Source organism: Trachemys scripta, chromosome 3 (assembly GCF_013100865.1).
Source record: "Trachemys scripta elegans isolate TJP31775 chromosome 3, CAS_Tse_1.0, whole genome shotgun sequence".
Lineage (NCBI taxonomy): Eukaryota > Metazoa > Chordata > Testudines > Emydidae > Trachemys > Trachemys scripta.
The window spans coordinates 139092502-139113169 of NC_048300.1; the positions used below are offsets into that span (position 1 = coordinate 139092502).

A 20668-nucleotide genomic window follows, 5' to 3' on the forward strand; every position below is an offset into this window, starting at 1 on the left:
AAAGCAACCCTTTATGTCTAACTTCAAGATGCTAGTGAGGAACTTAAGGCAATAATATCCGAAGGTCAGTTAGTGGCAAAAACATGCAAGCAGCCATGGATGCTTTGGTTTTGGCAATTACATCCATAGCCACGGTAGTCACAATGAAGAGCGTGTTGTCAGGTATCCCATAGGAGATACAGAATAATATTGAAGACTTGCTCTTTGAAGGCACAGACTTATTTAACACTTGTTCTGAAGACTATTTGCATTCACTGAAGGATTCCAGAGCTGCTTGACAATCCCTTGATATTTACAGTCTGGGCCTCAAGGAAAAAACCCTTCAACTATCCAAGACAGACCAGTCAGAACACCCACTATTCTTAACAACAGCCTGCTGATTACCCCCAGGAAGAAACCTAGGTTATCCCAAAGGAGAGTACTATCATCTCCAGCACTAGCCATCCTGATTCATCATCCAGGCACCAGGCTTGACATACGGGAAAAGTCACAACTCAGCCAGTACAACTCAACCAGACACTCTTTCTCTCTCCCTGCAAACACTTCACATGCTGCCTTTCTTTATTTTCTCCATCTTAGACTAGAATTACTAATGACAAATGGATACAAGAAGTCACCTCCCAAGAGTATGCTCTTCAATTCCAGTCTCTGTCCCTCCTCTTCCTTGGTGACCCTTCTCATGAAATCCCAATTACTGAAAAAGTAGTTTCCTTACTCTGGCTAGGGGCCATAAAAGGGGACCTTTTAGAATTCAGAAGAAGAGGTTTTAATTTCCAGTATTTCCTCATTACACTGAAGCGAGTCTTTGTCCTGTCCTATATACAAATATATATGCTATTTCAGATTCCAGATGGTGACTTTAGCCTTCCTCCCTTCATTATAAGCTGAAACTTGTGGCTCCTGACCTCCAAGACACATACTTCCATATCAAAATCCTTCCAGCCCATAGGAAATACTCGCAATTCACAGCAGGGCACAACCACTATCAATACAAAATCCTGCCATTTGGTCTCTCCACAACACCAAGCGTTTTCACAAAGTGCCTACCAGTGTTAGCAACACATCTGGAGTAGGGTGTTCATGTCTACCCATACCTAGACGATTGGCTAATTAAAGGTATTCCCCCATCAGGAGTTCTCCATGGCCCTTGATTCTGTCCTTCTATTCAAAAGAGAAACTATAGCAAATTATCCATCACAAATGAGAATTCATAAGAGCTCTAATGATTCCAAACCAGCAAATGCATACCTTTCTGAGGAGATATTTCAATCTATCCGGACAATAGTATTCACCATCAAATTAATTCCATCTACCACATTGAGAACTTGCCTCAAACTCTTAGGCCACATGACAGATTGCATTTATGCGATGCTGCTAGCCAGATGATTATAGGGATAGCTGAGGTTGGGGGGTATTGCCCTTCAAGACATCAGATGTTCATGCATGTTATAGTTTCAGTTAATCTAGCACTCAACTTGTGGACAGATTGTCAAAATACCTTCAAAGGGGATCCCGCCTTCTCCATGTATAAAGTCACTGATCACAGATGCTTCCAGTACAAAGTGGGTGCTCACCTGGACCAATGTCAGATACATGGTCTCAGGAACAGATAAGACATTTACATGTGGTCTCAGGACAATCAGGCTAGTATGCAAAACTTTCCATTCAGCCTTAAAGAATTTCACCATATTAGTCCTCATGGACAGCACATCAGCATGGTATTCGGACAACAGTATTTGTGCAAACAAGCGAAGAGGTGCTTGTTCATTGTTTGCATGCAAAGAGGCAATCAAATTTTGGAAATGGTATCAAGTCCATGGGATAACTCCAACAGACCTTCATTTCCTGGAACTCAACAATTTAGCAGATTTTTTCACCAGACTGCTATCATTCATGCATGGTCTTTGGAGGGTCCCATCAGACTAATATTCCACCAGTGTGTTACCCCTATCATGGATCTATTTGCCACATGCCCAATGTTTTGTTCCCGGGTGGGAATGAGCCCACAATCCTTACAAGATACTTTCCTCATCTCTTGGACTCAAAGTCTCACACAGTCAACTTGCGTAACTCGTTGCCAGGGGATGCTGTGAAGGCCAAAACTATAATGCAAAAAGTGTACTAATACACTAATACTAATACCCATACATATAATTGCTCTCCCCATTCATCATTAACCCAAATAATTAAACTGAAAATTTTCTAAAAAAAACCCAACTACTTTGATTATTAGTTTCAACCTGAAAGGACAGCAAAGGGTTCTTAAAAAATTTAACAAGAAAAAAAAGAGAAAATTCTGTGTCTGGCTGGCTTTAACGAGTCCTATGACCTGATTTCCCCCCTCTGTCTCCCAAGCAGCCAGCCTATAGGTGTTCCTTAAGCACCTCTGTAAAAGGATTTACTAAAGTTGGCCCCTTGTTTACTGGTGAACAGGTAGTGCTCCTGCATCCTAGGACATTACCCTATGGAAACACTTTAAAATACAGTTGTTTTAGGATGTCAGTATCTTATTTGCTCTTAAAATTCTTGTAGAAAGCAAGACAGTGTGACAGTGTAAGGGTTGAAACCTAGCAGAACTACTTATTTTGTTGAATGTTTGTGGAGGGCAGGATTACAGAGGGGCACGCATTGCTGTCTGCCGCAATGAGGGATGGGAAGAAGTGGAGAAACAGCTTGCTGAGGTGCACGTGGTCACAGTGTTCATTGTCTATGTGTAATTGGACAAAAAAGTGTAAGAAAAACATACTCGACTTCTGAGACAGTATGGGCTATAAATACTCAGTATCTCCTCACCGCTAGCTAAGTTACATACACAAAATCGGTTTACTTGATTTTGTGTGGCTGACAAAGATTTCACTTATTCACAAGTGGGATTGGTGAACACTTGCAAACTTTAAGGAAAGTTTCTAAATCATACTTAATATTCTAGGACTGACTCTTCTGTGTGACCTTGAAGAAATCAAACTGTTGCCTCTTAGATGACAAGTTATTAGTAATCCCAGAGATTTATAGGTACACAAACATGATTCCTAATGCATTTTAACTAAGGAGGCAGTATAGACCCATGACTAAGACACTGAAGTAAAGTTAAGAACTGACTTCTGTTCCTACCTCTGCTATTGGTTTGCTATGTGATTTTGGGCATGTGACTTCACTCTGTCCCTCAATATTCTCTTTTGTAATATGGGGATGATACTTCTTATCTTCATAAAGCACTTTGACAGCTATGGCTAAAAAGACCAATATAAGGGGCTAAATAATGTAACACATTATAATAAAACTAAGAGCACAGAAAAACCCTTCCCACTGTGCAAGAGCAGTAGAGTTAAGGAAGGTGCAGGAAGACACTGGGAAATAAATGCTTCTCCTGGGACTCGGAGTAGCAGATCACATACCATTTGTTTTTCACATATCTAGTTAGACATGTAGTTTTTCTTAATAAAACACACACGCTACTAACATGGATAGTGACATGTAATTTTTTAGCAGCAGCTCCTACAGCAATTCAACCCCACACCGGGATTTTTGCCAAACTTGAAAAAGGTCAACATACCAAATAGTGACACTTCACCTGCTGTTGAGATCAATAAAAGTTTGGATTTTATGGCACGCAGACATGCTGCAGAAATATTTAAAGCCACCTTCATCTTCAGTCACCCAGATGTTGATATAAGCAGGATTTTTCATGAATGACTTGACTTTATCACTAGATTTGAAAACATGGCTCTTATATTGCATGTGAGGGTCCTCAGTGCACTTATTGGTCTCTTACCCAAGCGTACCCCCAAGGCAATAAGAAAGAATATTAAAAATAGCACCTGCTTCTTAGACAGTCAAGGAGTGAGCAGAAGAAGCCAGTCCTCCTGAAGCAGATCTTTTGCATGACAATCCAACTGTTCCTGCGCACATCCTAGATGAAGACTTGTTTAGGAGTTCACATCTTTTAACTTCCTGGTTGAAGTTACATTTGATTTATCTTCACCTAAACAATTATTTGTACCATCATATCTCTCAATTTCATGGTAACTTAGTAAGTACAGATGTGCATTCGATTAATATTAGAAAGTCTATGACTTTCTTTGCGGCTAGCAGTAGTTATTAATGTGAGCTTGACCTTAAAGTTTAGCCACTATGACCTAAAAATTAATTTTCAGACTGTTATTTTGCCTTAGAGACAACAGCACAAACTATGCATTCACCAGCTAATTTCCATCCTACAAAATACTTTTCAAGTGACCCTCATCCCCCCCCTCAACTACGTATTCTGCAAATAAGGGTTTGAGAAGCTGGAATACACTATTTGTAATATTTCATTACTCCCCTGATTAATCAGCTTCTTCAGTTCAGTCACCATATGCACACGCCACTTTAATAAGATACAACATATACAGTTTCTAAATGCCATGGGCTAGAGATCCCTGCTGCATTAGAACGTGAGTAATCATAACTCTATGTAAGCATTCTGTCATCAGGGATCTTCTATTTCCAGGGCTTGGGACAGCATGTTACACAGTCAGGCTTGAAATGTCACCTAGGCTGGTCACTGACCATTTGCTGGAAAGGATCTTTTTATGCATAAGGTACAAGGGGAGTAGTTCTTGCCCCAAATCAGCCCTAGTTTAAAACTGTTCTAAACTGCTGATTTTTTTTCCTCAATAGCTGGACCAAGAAAATGTCAAATTTGGAAATAAAACCATTCACCCCCAGTGAAGCTCGCGGACAAAGCAGCCAAGTGTGCACTAATGGGACTCCCCACACACACCATCTCCCCCCACGGGGATTTCTCGAGCCAAAAATCTAGCTGGCTTCTAACGGGAACAAAATTCAAACAAGGGGGAAAGTATCACAGGAAACAGTAACTGAGGCGGAGTCCATGGAGCCAGCAGCCGGCCGACACCCGCTAACGGCTTGCAGGGCTGGCCGAGCGTGGCCCGAGGCTACTGACAGGAGAATGATTAAGAAAGGGAAGCGGGTCGGTTTTCCCGGCTCCTCCCCCAGTCCCGTTTCCACCGGGCCACCTCCCCGACCCCCGCACACCCCACAGCAGTATCCGCCACCGCGACGGCCTCGCTCCCGCTACTTCGCGCCATAGCGAAGAATTTGCCCCCTGCGCCGGGCCCGTTGCCCAGGCGTTACCACGATCGCCCCGCTTCTCGCTACAAGGGCCGGCCCGGCTGGCTAGGGGAACAGGCCGCTTCTCCCGCGCTAATCCGGCTCCCCGCCGCCGGGCTGAGCCGGCCGGCACCCCCCGCCCCTCCGCAGCCATCTTGAGGGCAGCCCAGGTCTCGTCCCGACTGCCGCGGTGGGGCCGGGGTGTTCGCGGCGGCGTCGCGCAGCCAACCCGGCCCCGGGGCGGCAGGGCCCATCCACCCCTCAGGGCAGACCAGGGCCGGGGCCGCTCGGCTCGATGCTTATTATCGGAGCTTTGCCATCCGCCTCCAGCGCGGCTGGGTCTTAACGCCCCGCCCACATCACCATGGCGCCGGCGCCCCGAACTTCACGCACGGCACGGACCCGACGCACGCTAGTGCAATCACGTGGTGGTGGAATCACGTGACAAAGAGCGGAAGCGGCGCTGCGACTCCTTCTTCCCCTCCCCACCCTGTGGTTTCGAGGGTCCCCGCGCTGGATGCGCCGCGCCCCTCCCCCGCTGTCGGCGATGGGGTTGGGGTTGGGGTGGGCGCGCGCGGCGGGCGAGAGACTGAGGCAGCGCGCGCGGGGGCTGGAGGCGCTGCGGGAGGCCTGCCGCCAGTACCCGCTATTCTGCTGCATCCTCCTGGGACTCAGCGCGGCCACCCTCCTGCTGAACCGGTAACAGCCACCGCCTGGGCCCGCGTCCTTCTCTCTTGTTCCCCGCTGCCGCCCGCCCCCTTCCCAACCTCCGAGCGGCCGTTACTGGGGATGACGCGGAAGGGTGTCGGAGGGGGGGCCGGGTGAGGGAGCAGGGCCGACGCTCCCCTACGTGTTGGCCGGGGCCCGTGGGGGCGGTTTGTCTACGGCGGGGCCGTTCGGCCGGGAGCGGCGCTGGGGGCAGCTCTCCGGACCCGGCTGGGGAGGGCGGGGCGGGAACCGGTTTCCTCTGTCCCACGGGCTGCGCTGACGGGAGCTCGCCCGAGAACAGCGACAGGCGCCCCACTGAGGTAGCTGCGTGGCGCTGTCAGCCCGGTTGCTGCGCCCGTGGGCGGGGCGAGGCCGTGACTGCTCAGCCCTGCCCCGGTACCTACGGTCGGGACTAGCTGCCCTGACACAGCTCAGGCACGTTGGGAAGCGGGGAAAATGAGGACTTAGTTCAGATCGTTTCCAGTTTATCTCATTGACTTTAGAGGAGAGGCGGCAAACGGCATCCGCTCCTTTCCTCCTCTTAGTCCGCCTCCCTTCCAGAGGCAACGTATTAGCGGCTAGCAATTCAAGGAAAAGTTTGTAGTGAGGGGTCAAACTGTGTGGGGGAGAGGGAGCCAGAAAGCGACACCCTCTGCTTTTACCCTTCCATGACCCCACGCTTGCTTCACATGCCCATTCATACTCGTGTCAGCCAGGAGGGGGATCTTCCTTTTTCTTGACCTATCGTGTGAATAAATAACTTTGGGGGTCAATATCAGTGAGTTGTTATAGTGCTCCCAGCGTGTGATTGCATAGTCTCTCTGTTTTTCGGTCGTTCTCCTTTCTTACCTCGATCTCCAGAGTGTGTGCATTACAATCCAGAATAGCAGCAATATACCCATCCCCAAATTATTAAACATAAATTGTATATGGTATGAGCAACAGTTATTTCTAAAGTAAGGAGTACAGACTTAATAAAGTCCTGGTGCTGATTCTGTGCTGGGCAGGGCTTTGGAGCTGTGCTCCGGCTCCGCTCCAGCTCCAGGCAAAAACCTGCAGCTCTTCTGCTCTGGAGCTGCTCCGGGCTCTGCTCCAAAGCCCTGCAGGGCACACATGCTTACTTTTTGCCCTGAGGCATTTTCAGTGTGAGACTTGCTGATAAAACTAGACCTACTGGGAGACTTAGGCCTTATCTACACTGCCACTTTACAGCACTGCAACTTTCTCACTCAGGGGTGTGAAAAAATACTCCCCCCCCCCCCCCACCAGCACTGCAAATTTCAGTACTGTAAAGTGGCAGTGTAGATAGTGCACCAGTCCTGGTGCCGCGACTACACAGCCACATTAAAGTGCTGCCACGGCTGCACTTTAATGTTGCTAGTAAAGACGTGCCCTTAGAGGAGGGTGCTAGTTTAGGTTTCTTAAAATTTAACAAAAAGTTCCTGGACAGAAAAACATTTATCCGCTACATCGAGCACAGCTCTACAAGAGGTCATTGATACTGACTAAAAAGCATCCATTACTATACTCACTACTTGTTTACATTTATTTTAAACAATTCCCACAGAGCATCAAAGGTAGAGAGTGCTGTGTCCCTATACAAAATTAGTATTCAGACTCGCCATTTGTCACAGTAGGGTTAAACATTCATATTTTAATGCTTAAAAGATACTATTAAGTAAATGTAAAATATTATATTAACTTATTGGATTGTCAGTCAGTACCAGAACAGGAAGATATTAGGTGTGGTCTAGTCTGAACATAGATCTGCAGGCCAGTACCCACCCCTCAGAGGTGTTGTGGGGCTTAGTTATATTTGTAATATGCTTTGAAATAATGTACTGTATTAGTATTGCTGTTTTATTATTCCTGTCTGTGGATGAGTTCACCTTAGATTTACGTAACTGGCAGATCCAATCATTGAGATAAGACTCTGTTCATGAACACACAAAGCAGTGGTTCTCAAACTTTTTGTATTGGTGACCTCTTTCACACAGCAAGCCTCTGAGTGCAACATTCCCCCTCTCCCAGTGGCTGTCTGTGACCCCATGTGGGGCTGACAGCTCACATCCCCCATGTAACCACTTCTTGACCTCCTGACCTGTTGCGACTCCCAGTTTGAGAACTCCTGAGATAGAGCTAGGTGTAATTTCTGGTAGAGTAGTCACTAAAATAAATACTTGTGTTCATATTATGTTCTGAAAAATTCTGCTGTAAGCATACCATATGGTATTGTCTACCTTGTTATACAGATTTTTTTTCCTCTCTTTGTTTACAAGGTATCTTCACATTTTAATGATCTTCTGGTCATTTGTTGCTGGCGTTGTCACATTCTACTGCTCATTAGGACCAGATTCTCTCTTGCCAAATATTCTTTTTACAATAAAATATAAACCCAAGGTAAATTTAATTTTTTCTTTGTAGTATTTGTTTAATTTTTCTCCATTTATTTTGTAGCAATATGTACAAACAGTAATTTTAGAAAAATGTTATGCTCTATTAATGTAACAGTGGTGAATGCAGTTGATATTAACTTGTAACTTCCTATAATGTATAGTCCTCAGATACAAATGAAGGCTTTAATCTTGCAAATATTTGGGTTGAACCCAGTGGAACTATTTACATGTGTAAAGTTAAGTGTGTTTGCAGGATTAGGGCCTTATTACTTAAGGGCTTGAAATATGCAGTCGTCAGTGTTGGCAATTCAACTGCTGCCTGTATAATGCTTTTAGAGTGTCTGTAGTAGTTGGATTTTTTTTTTTTAATCCTGAGCCTGCATGATAACGTGATGCTTGTAAAAGAGATGCATTTCCTTTGACAAAATGAATTCAGAATATATCTTACTGGCCATACTCAGCCTCCTTTACATGAATTTGAAAGTTTCAAAGAAATAAATGTCAATTATAAATCACCTTTCTGCTGAATTTAGTACAATGTTTTATGTTGATAGGTTAGTTTTAATCTGTAAGTTATTTTCTTAAATTCAGTTGCTTCCATTTGGTACTTTACAGACTTAATTATCTTTGTATTCACCCCCCCCACACACACATACACACAAAAGAAAAAAATCAAGCAATCTATGATATTTTGTGCAATTTAGTTTTAATTTAATCACATACAGTAAAAACAAATTGGCTAATGCATAAGTGCATTGAGAAAGAGGATTTTGAAAAACTGAGACTTCTTAAATACTTTCTTTCTTAGCAATTAGAACTGCAGGAGCTATTTCCCCAAGGTCACAGCTGTGCTGTATGTGGTAATGTCAAATGCAAAAGGCATAGGTAAGTTAAATATTTGGCATTTCTTATCATAACAGTTCTTACATTTTGTACTTTGGGGTGAGAGAACCTTCTATTAAATGTTGTATTCTCTCTCTTGGTTTCTTACAGACCTGCATTGCTTCTGGAAAACTACCAGCCATGGTTGGATCTACAAGTGTCTTCCAAGGTTGATGCCTCTCTCTCAGAGGTATCTTATTTAATCATCAATTAATGTTAATTATTTGACATGATTTCAGTGCATTGAAATCCAAAACTACTAACGTTTTGTCATTCAGATCCCTCCTTAAAACTCATCATTACTTTTGGACATCAGAAGTGAGTCCATCACACTTTGTACACCTCTACCCCGATATAATGCTGTCCTTGGGAGCCAAAAAAATCTTACTGTGTTATTGGTGAAACCGTGTTATATCGAACTTGCTTTGAGCCTCCAGAGCGCTTAGCCCCGCTCCCCCGGAGCGCTGCTTAACTGCGTTGTATCCGAATTCGTGTTATATTGGGTCACGTTACCTCATGGTAGAGGTGTATGTATTAAAAAATATGAAATCAAGGAGGAATAGAGAGATTATATTACTGCTATATTTTGCATAGGTGCAACTGCTTCTGGAATATTGTGTCCCATTTTGGTGTCCACAATTCAAAACGGATGTTGAAAAATTGGAGAGTTTAGAGAAAAGCCATGAGAATGATTAAAGGACTGGAAAGCATGCATCATAATGAGACCCTCAGGGAGCTCAATTGGCTTATCTTGTCAGAAAGAGAGTGTGTGACAGTCCCCTGGTGTTATCTGGACTGGTGATCTGCTAGGTCACTCCAGTCCTCGACTCGGGGAGGCAGCCTTACCCTGCTCTGCTGTGAGAACCCCCACTCCCGGGCTGTTCACACACAGCCTCTATAGCATGTAAGCTGCTCGCAGCTAAGTGAATGAGCACTTTTGGCCAGTCACTTGGATTGTGCAACCGAATGACACTAGCCAATATCTCCAGTCAGACACAACCCTAGGAACCTCCGTCTTGCAGTGTCCAGTTATGCCCGCTGCAAGCTTATGAGTTCGTCAGTTTAAGAAAGAAATTAATATGTACCAGGCTTGTTATCCCAAGGGGCCTCTCGGACACACTTCAAACCAAACGCCCTTCTTCAGATAGAATAAACAAATTTATTAACTACAAAAGAGAGATTTTAAGTGATTATAAGTCAAAGCACAAGAAGTCAGATTTGGTCAATTGAAATAAAAGCAAAACACATTCTAAGCTGATCTTAACACTTTCAGTGTCCTTACAAACTTAGATGTTTCTCACCACAGGCTGGTTGGTTGCCCTTCAGCCAGGCTCTCCCCTTTTGATCAGCACTCAGTCGCTTGGTGGGGGTGTCTGTAGATGGAAGAGAGAAGAGCATGGCAAACATCTTTCCCTTTTATCATGTTCTTTCTTCCCTCTTAGCTTTGTCCCCCTCCCTTTCGGAGTCAGGTGAGGATTACCTCATCATAGTGCCCAACTGACCAAGGGAAGGGGGGTGACTCGCTCGAGAGTCCAGCAGATCCTTTGTTGCTGCCTAGACCGGTGTCCTTTGTTCCTGTGAGGTTGGGCTGGGTTTGTCCCATACATGCCCTGATGATGCCCCTCTACTCCTGGAGAGTTTTGCCTGGGCTTGTTTTAAGCCACGAGGACACGTTTTCAGCCTCATAACTATATACATGAAATTACAACCTATAACATTACTATAACAATGCTCAGTGTATCATGAGCCTTCCGAAGACACCCGACATGACAAACTTTGCATTGGATACCACACAATCATATTATAAGGATGAACATGGGGGTGCGGGGTGTTCCCCTGAGATACAGAGTGTCACAGGGTGAAGGTGTGACTTGTTCACAGACTATAAGTACTTAGATGGGGAACAGAAATTTTATTATAAAAGGGTCTTCAATCTAAGAGACAGAGGTATAATAAGAGCCAGTGGCTGGAAGTTGAAGCTAGAGAAATTGACTTGAAATAAGGCACAGATTTTTAAATGAGTGTGATTAACCACTGGAATAATTTACCAAGGGTTGTGGTGGATTCTCTATCACTGCCATTTATAAAATCTAGATGTGGTCTACTTCAAACTGAAATTAATTCAGGGAAATCTTATGGCCTGTGTTGTACAGGAACAGGAAGTCAGACTAGATGATCACAATAGTGTCTTGGGGCCTTATCTATGAAAATGAGTGCATACTGAAACTGAGGCTCCAAGGTAGGTCCAGGACTGTCATTACAATACTACCAATACTAAATAATAAAATATTGTCCTTTGTTATCCATTGTTCTTTCCAGTGTACTGTTATGCACTCTATTGTGACCTAAATTTAGATTAAGTTCTCTAAGACAGGGACATTTGTTTATGAGAAGGAGCCAGCATGTTTTTTGGGTTCTTTAAAATAATAAATAATACCAATAATTAAGATGTGCTATGATTACCCGAAGAAGTTATTTATTACCTATCGTCTAGAGTTATTTCCTTCCTAAATGTGAGTGCATATTTAAAAAAATAAAATACTGCACTTTCTTACGCAATAGCTGACTTTTTTACAGCATCTTGACAATGCACAGTGCATATTTTGAGAGCAGAATGGGTTGAAGAGCTCTGATTAGCAAACATATTAGTACTTGTAGTTCAATTCCATCAAGAGATTAACATATGTAGAACCTTTATTAAGAAGTACATCTTTTTGGAAATAAACACAGTGAGGATGGTGGTGTATGGTATTCAGAGTTGCTATTTGTATGGCAGTATTACAGCCCACGTGCCTTAGAGAATCATGAAACTGAATTACAGCCCTCACTACTCCAGTTAAGTGTGAGAGAAGACAGAATGAAGAAGACTTGGTGCTGGAGTGGGGCATGATTTTCCATGTTTCTATTGCAAACTCTGGGTTATAGAATGATGCTGCAACTCATGTAAATTGCGTGAAATCTGCTGTCCCATTCATCTTGGTCTGAGTTCAAGATGTGATCTGTAATATAGTTTTAAATGTCACAAATTGCATAAAATGAATCTGACTGAAAAATTACTTAAAAATTACTTACTTGAAATATCTACCAATATATTTACAGCGTAGGTTTACTTAGCTCTTGATCAATGCACTTGTAAGACTTTGTGGCATAAACCATGCCAATGTGTCATTGTGAAAGAGCTAATCAGAGATGTCTGTAGCCAGCATCACAAAAGAAAATGTCATTCCTGGTTCAGAACTCCTATCATTACAAATTTATCATTAGTTCTTTTTTTTTTGTGTGTGTGTGTTTAATTCTTGGTTCCATGCCCTTAAAGAAGAGACCTAAGGGATAATGTTTTACTTTCTTGGGCAGGAGGGGAGGTATGGTTCTTTCACCTGTCAGTTCAATTCATCCCTCCGTCAGTTTGATTGATAAGCACTCTATAAACCATCATATTGTCTAGCATGGTCAGACTGGGCCCCTGAGGCAATCCAAAACGCAGCAGTGGCATGGCTGGGTATGTTCTCTATCACCTGGGATCAGTTGCTCTTCTCAGAGGCAAATATCATCTTGGCCATCCGATCACTGCTTTCAAATTTTCTCTTCCTATTGATTGCACATTAACTTTCCAAGGTCTCGCTTTCTTTCAGTCGATCCCCAGGCTCACTGCTCTGGCTTGCTATTGAGTGCTTCATCCCTAGACCTATACTCTTATAGTTCCTCTTCCTGGCAGCTTTGGTCCCTTCTTTGGAGGCCAACATAGAGCATTTGACTGTATGGCTTTCAGCCTTGCAGTGTTTGCTTAGAAATACGTTCCGCCTCTTCTTTCCTCCAGAGGTCTTCCCCCTTCCTTTTTTTTTTTTTTTTTAACATATTCTTCTCTAGCCAGTGCATTTTGTTTCCCCACCTTTAATCTCTTATCATTTTAGAGTTATAATGTACATGTTTAGTGAAGTTAGAAAAGATGTTTGTGTATCTTTTTCTTTCAGCTCTTCTAACAAGTATGTAGAATAAATAGATCCCTTATTTTGTAATGTGATTGTCTTTATTCTACACAGGTGCTTGAACTGGTGCTGGAAAATTTTGTTTATCCATGGTACAGGTATGAGTTTTCCACAAATATTACTTTTTCTTCTAATAATGACCCCTCATTCAAAACAGTATAGTGGAAACAGTCCTTTACAAAATACATATTTAGTTTTTGTGTTAAAAATTATAAAATACAAAGATTTTTTTTTTTTACTTTCTCAGTTTAACAGTTTATCACCTTACTTTTTGTATCTTATTAGTTAAGTAGAGTGGATCAATTTGTTCTAAATTTAAAATATTACAAAGATTTTTGTGAAATTTGTATTGAAACTATAAAAACACTTTGTATCTTGGTGAGGCTCTCCTGGAAAAAGACACATTTTTGCTGCAACCATGATAAGAGGTTCAAAAACTGTAAGAACTTTCAAAATCCTCTTTTATGAGTTATGATTCTAAACCGGGGTGGCCAGCCTGTGGCTCCGGAGCCATATGCGGCTCTTCAAAAGTTAATATGCGGCTCCTTGTATAGACACTGACTCCGGGGTTGGAACTACAGGTGCCAACTTTCCAATGTGCCAGGCGGGGGGGGCCTCACTGCTCAACCCCTGGCTCTGCCACAGGCCCTGCCCCCACTCCACCCCTTCCCACCCCCTCCCCTGAGCCTGCCCTACCCTCGCTCCTCCCCCACCCCCCCAGAGCCTCCTGCATGCCACGAAACAGCTGATTGGGAGGGCTGTGGGTGGCCGGGAGGCGCTGGGAGTGTGGGAGCTGATGTGGGGCTGCTGACATATTACTGTGGCTCTTTGACAATGTACATTGGTAAATTCTGGCTCCTTCTCGGGCTCAGGTTGGCCACCCCTGTTCTAAACTATAACTGTTCCTCTGACCCTGTATTTCATGTAGTGTCTTAATCTAAAAATAAACTTTTATCCTTTAAAAAAAATAAATAAGGAAAATACATTCAAGATATGAGCTAAGGCTTTGACCCTGCAAAGATTCTACACATGCTAAATTTTAAGACTGTGAATAGTTCTGTTGAACTCAGATGAGACTATTCACATACTTAAAGTTAAGCATGAGTGTGAATAAGCCTTTGCAAGACTGGGGCCTGTATGGGTTTCTTGTGTGTTTGTTTTTTTGTTTTTTTTTTAACTTAAAGGCATATTACTCTAAGCACTTTGAAGGAAAATAACTTAAATACACCTCTACCCCAATATAACGCGACCTGATATAACACGAATTCGGATATAACTCAGTAAAGCAGTGCTCCGGGAGGGCGGGGTTGCTCACTCCAGCGGATCAAGTTCGATATAACATGGTTTCACCTATAACACGGTAAGATTTTTTGGCTCCCGAGGACAGCGTTATATCGGGGTAGAGGTGTATTTCAATTCTTGGTGTATATTAATGCCATGATATAAGATTATTTTAATTTCTAAAACAAATAAGACACTGGATTTCACCTAATTCAACTCTGAATTTGACTTTCCCCTTCTTAAAGGTGATGTTCATTAAAATAATCAGTCAACTACTCTTATCTTCTATTTTACGTTATCTGTCTTACCCACTGGAAGTTCAGAATTTTTTTACAGGCATTCTATTTATCCAATTTATTTTTAAATATGATTGAAGTCTATATGTCTCTATTTAGTTATGCCTTTGCTTTGTTTGTATCAATATCGGTTTGAATATACTTAACAAAGCTATACACTTATCTGCAGGACAGCAGAGGGAGCTCGAACACTGTGTTGTACATCACCAAAATGGATAACCTTTGGGTGTTCATTAGCTGAGTAAACTTTAAAGTATATGAATCCAGAGGACATTTTGCGGAGCTCCTTTTAAATAAAATAAAATTTAAGGAGGCCATATAGGTGGCTGTGTTTAATATTTTATAATTTAAAATTGGTGGAGAATCTATGGGCACTGTATCTTTTATGTTACTTCAGACTGACGGAGAGAACTTAGATTCAAGATATTACATTTAAGAATCACAAGGTCCAAAAAAAGTTCTCTTATGTGCTTGTATTGTGCTTAGCACAGTGGGGTCCTTGTCATAACTGGGTCCTCTGAACACCTTAGCATAGTGATAATAAAAAGCAGTGAACTAGCACTTCGAGGTGGGGGAAATTTTCTGAAGTTATGGCTTATTGCCTAAAGTCTTGGGGCAATATACAACATTGGAGAATTATTTTTACTTAAGGGCAAATCTTATTAGTATGTTAGACTGTCATTAGGGCAGAATTTGTCTAATGTTCTAGGATTTTTTTTCTCTTCCTGTTCCACTCTTCCATCCCTTCTCTCTGTTTGCATCTTTGGGGAAATCCATTTCTTCCAAACAGGAAAATGAGGCCCTCAGCAGACACAGCTTTGTAGGAAGGGGCAGATTTCAATGATGGGACAGGTTTGGGATCTCTTTCTGTCCCAGACTAGAGCAGCTGGACAAGAGTTTAGGGTGGGAGAGGACTCTGAGATGACATCTTCCTCTCGGGGAAAGGAGCACAGACTTCCTTGACACCAGCTAGGCCCTTTTAGGCAGGAAAAATGGGAACTGGGCACAAGAGGATTTTTTTCCTTGGCCCCACCAGCTGCTGTCACCTTCTACCATCATGCATATTTTGTATCTCCGAGCTCTATCATGCTATTGCCTACTTGGGAGGGCAATAGGATTATCTACTTTTGGTCAATTTTTAACAAATGAAATTTAAAAAGAAATGCTGTATTATAGGTAACATGCATATTGTATTATAGTTAGAGCTAGTCAAACACTTTCTGATGGGAAAACTGTTTTGTCAGAAAATGCTGATTGCACACAATCAAAATGTTTTCTCGGAATGTACCAATTTCATCTAATTTTTTGCAGGAAATTATCAGAACTATACTATAATATATAAAAGTAGAAACATTTTGACCATTTTGTCAAAACAAAACATTTTGAAATTTCAGACTTTCTCATTGGATAGAAATGCAAAATTTCAACCAGCTCTACTGATAATATTGAACACTTACTGCATTTTTCATCATAAAGCTTTGCAAACATTAATTTAGGCTCACTCCGTCCCACCTAACTGGGTAACTGTTTTTTCTTTTTAAATAAACACATGGGGAAAGTGAATTAGAGGTTATTTGCTCAAAGTCATGTAGTTAGTCAATATTAGAACAGGAACTGAACATAATTCCTGGCTGTTAGTCTTATGCTTTGACCATCCCTCTCAAGTCACAGCTAATTAGAAGTGCAAATATATCTACTATATTTAGGTATCCACATGTTTTTATGCTTGAATAGAGGACCAGTCACCAGCTGGCCCTGCCCAGTTTTTGTGCTTTCATTTAGGTTGGAGATAATTCTTATGCTTTCAAGTGCCACCTTTTAATGTTTTTATTCTTTCTTTTATAAATGTCAAATGTGACATGGATGGGTTAAAGTTCAAACTAAATATTTTCCTTGGTTCACTCATCATGATTTGTTTTAAAACTTTGCAGGGATGTAACTGATGATGAGTCCTTCGTAGATGAGCTGAGAGTAACATTGAGGTTTTTTGCATCTGTATTAATTCGCAGAATTCACAAGGTAAAAATGGCTTGGAGAGAGAACGTGATTTTATATGTAAGAAGTGGTATCTAATGCCAAAGTAAATCTTCTTTCTTTAATTATGTTACCAAAAGAAACATATTGTACTTTCTATATAGAATTACATTTGACAGTTTCTTCCTCTTTATGCCTGCTTCCGTTCTCTGAAACTTATCTCCCATGGTACTCTTGGCCACAGCCCAATCCTATGGAATCCTTGCAAATGAAAGTCTTTGTTCCCACTGTTTTAGTAATGCTTTGTGTTGGCGCAAGACTATCTTCTATGTTGCATTGGCTGTTTCTAAGGTGATTTCATTTTAAGGAAGTAGAGAGAATTACTAGATATTGAGGAGCTGTAGTCCCTGTAGCCACTACCTTGTTCGCCTTCTGTGCTTAGGTTCTTTGAAGATATTTTTATACTTGTTAAGAGGATAACTGCTTCAAATAGCTCACTCTAAGAATCCCGGTAGGTGTGACTTGTGTGGAGAAGGGACTATGCTAACTTGGAGTCATGATATGTTATAAGTGTTAAGTAAAATTGAGTGATTGGTCTTTGTTCGGCAACATACCCCCATGAGCACGTACCGTATGTTGGTGGGTGCACAGCAACACAGAGGCTTGGACTTCCATATGGAAGCTCCACCTGAACTGCCCATTCAGAACTTTTTTTTTTTTTTTTTTAATTTGAATGATCATCAGTTGGCTTCTGAGGAGAGGGAGCAGGATCACAGAGCAGGTGGGAGAGCTGGTCTGCAATCAGGAAGGGAAATATTGCCAGTCTTTTATAAGATCAGGTTTTCCTTGTGGGAATAAGAAGTGGAGGTATTACCAGATACGATCTTTCTTTTGTATTTAACCACAGTAAACGTTTAGTGGATTTAAAAAACAACCAGATTTTGGCATTGGAATACATTAGTGGGGTTTTGAAGAGATCTGAAGGGCTCTTGAAATAGAAATATAAAAAAATCCAGCATTTCCCAATGTTCACAGGCAAGTGTCCCGAGAGGAAGATCATAGGGGTAAAAGGGCTGTACTAGTGACTCAGACACCAGTTTCGAACAACATGTTTGTCCAGGAAGGGGAATGTCGTGGCAACTTGTATGTGAATTTAGTTCTTGTGAAAAGTTTGGACTGACCACCCTCTGTCCTTTACGTAGGTACTGTATATGCAATGGAAACTTCCTGATGCTCTCTGGTAATGTGCCTCAAGCGCATTTTGCAGGAACTACCTCTAAGTACCTCTTGTTGTTGTAGGCAGAATAGGAGTTAGAAGCTAGCTCAGTTTCCATGCCCATTCAGTGCTGGCCCCTCTGCTGACACAGCTACCCAAGGGTGTTGTTCCACCTCAGTAACAACTATTAATACATTTTATTTCCTGAACTACAAGATATACACACATGCTATGTAGCTGATGAACAACCTGACTCAATCCTAGTTGAATATCAGATCTGGATGTCTTGCTTGTTAACATACTTATGGTACTGCAGATGGTTTAAAAGTTAAGATGGGGAAAGACAATCAGCAAATGCTCTTTGTATTGTAAGCATAAAGGTTTGTAAATGAAGCAGATGTTTCAAAATGGAAATGTAGCATAAGTCTTAAAATTTACTTTATAATTTTAATTCATGTAACTTGAGCATACTTGAGTTATTATTTGACTTGATCTATTGCTATCATACATGAAAAGATAAAATATGATAGTGATAATACCATATTATACGGGTAGCTGAAGGTTACATGTGAACTGAAATAATCTAGCATCTAACATCTTTTAAACATGTCCTGTGTGAATTAGAATAATAAAGATTATCCAAATTCCTCCACCTTTGTCAGGAACAAAATATTTATAATATTTTCAGTCAGGCTTGGCTGAGAGCAAAAATATATTTAATCTTTTGTGGCATGTAAGCTGTGTAAGTGTTAGATGCTGTGTGGAGAATTGAAGAAGCTTAGAGTATGTCTACACTAGCACTTTTGTCCATAAAACTTTTGTCAGTTGGGGTGTGGAAAAAAACACCCCCCTGACCAACATAAGTTCACCGATAGAAGCGCTGGTGTGGACAGCGCTATGTCGGCAGGAGACACTGTCCCGCTGACATAGCTACTGGCACTTGTTGGGGGTGGTTTAATTATGCCAACCGGAGACCTCTCTCCTGTTGGCAAAGAGTGGTTAGACAGGAGATCTTACAGTGGCGCAGCAGTATAGCTGTCCCACTGTAAGGTCTCTAGTGTAGACATACCCTTAGTAGGTACTGGAGTTTAATCAAAACACATTCCTCTTTATACATTTTTAGTTTATAAATTTTGTATTAAGATTGTATCTGATGTAATATTAAACTTATTTTCTGTGTTTATTGTGCAAAGTTTTGTAAATAATACAAATTTAGAAATCATGATAGCTTGAGCTGTATGAATTATACAGGAGAGATAGGGTTTGTGGGTGAGTGAGATGACAGAATATTAGGTCTTGGAGCTCACAAAAATGTAATTCAGAGTGACAAGGTGAGTGAGGTAATGTTTTATTGTACCAACTTCTGTTGGTCAGAGACACACGCTTTTGAGCCACACAGAGCTCTTCTTCAGGTCTGGGAAAAGTACTCACAGCATCACAGCAAAATGCAAGATGGAACAAATTGTTTAGTTAGCACATATTGTAAGGGACTGTTCAAGATAGAATGGCCTGTTAAAAAAATCTGTGCAGTCACAGAACAAAAAGAGCCATATAGTCCCTGAAATCTAACTACCAGACAAAAGAGGCACCACTGTAGTCCTCAACTGTGATGACTGAGTTAACGAGGCCAACCAACAGCACTCTGACACCACCTACTATAAAGAACTCAAAAACAACCCCACACCACAATTTATCCAGGAATTGAAGGATGATATCCAATCCTTCCTCAAACAACTCAGAGAAACTTTAGAAACTCCTCCCCCATGAAACCACCCCAGTGCCCTTCCACATGCTTCCCAAGATACACAAACAAGGGATCCTAGGCAGACCCATCATATAGGATCACGGCACTCTTACTGAAAGTATATCAAGACTCTTAGAAACCATCCTCAAACCACACAAAGGGCCAGCTTTCTCCAGGACACAACTGATTTTTCCTCCATAAACTCTGCAATATTAACAATCTTCCTCAGAACACCATCCTCACCACTGTGGATGTCATTTCTTATACACCATCATCCCTCACAATGACACATAGCTGCCTGCCTCAAATACTTTCCAGACAATGGACAACCCTCAGATATTCACCCCAAACACGTCACCAAATTCATCCATTTCATTCTCACCCATAACAGTTTGAAGTTCAGCAACAAACATTTTGTCAAAACCATGGGAACAGCCATGAGTACTAGGGTGTCTCCACAATATGCCAGACTCATCGTGGGCCAACTTGAAGAATTTCTGGACAAATACCTGAGATATGTTGATGATATTTTCATCCTCTGGACAGACCGCTTAAACTCACTCATAGATTTCCACCACAACTTCAGCAACCACCACCTGTCCATTGAAGGCTCTCTGGAACACTCCCACACTAGCATCAACTTTCTGAACATAACAATCAGTTTCAGCAATAGAACGCTACAAACAACCATATCCAAGAAAACCCCCATGGATCACCATACCTACCTTCATAGATCCAGTAACCATCCCAAACAGCAAGAAAACTGTTTAGCTACAGCCAGGCACTCAGAGACCACAGAATATGCTCCAAGGAGAAAGTCCAGGTTATACATCTTAACACACTTAGAACTGCTTACACTGAATGAGGACACTCCACCAGAGAAGTAGATTACATCATAGAACAGGCCACTGAAATAGTGAAAGAGAACCTGCTTCAATACAGAAATAAAACCCCCTCTGACCATTCTCCCCTAGCCATCACATACCATACAGGGTACCATCAAATTACAACAACCCATTCTCAATGGGGACCCTATCCTGAAATAAATTTTTCTTGAACCCTCTCTGTTGGTC

General features: G+C 41.9%; 1 protein-coding gene across 6 annotated transcripts in view; it reads left to right on the forward strand.

The window, feature by feature from the left end:
* The first annotated feature begins 5555 nt into the window (after positions 1-5555).
* The window catches only part of SNX14 (sorting nexin 14), an 83420-nt gene continuing 68307 nt past the window's right edge, over positions 5556-20668 (forward strand). For 3 of the 6 annotated variants that reach the window (XM_034766094.1, XM_034766091.1, XM_034766089.1), the window contains exons 1-6: positions 5558-5811; positions 8100-8220; positions 9025-9101; positions 9210-9288; positions 13139-13182; positions 16593-16680. In XM_034766094.1, coding sequence (XP_034621985.1) covers positions 5630-5811; positions 8100-8220; positions 9025-9101; positions 9210-9288; positions 13139-13182; positions 16593-16680 — 591 coding nt within the window. In that variant the 5' untranslated portion in view covers positions 5558-5629. Of the gene's footprint in view, positions 5812-8099; positions 8221-9024; positions 9102-9209; positions 9289-13138; positions 13183-16592; positions 16681-20668 lie in introns of all 6 variants that reach the window. The other 3 variants (XM_034766090.1, XM_034766093.1, XM_034766095.1) reach the window with 2 other exon arrangements.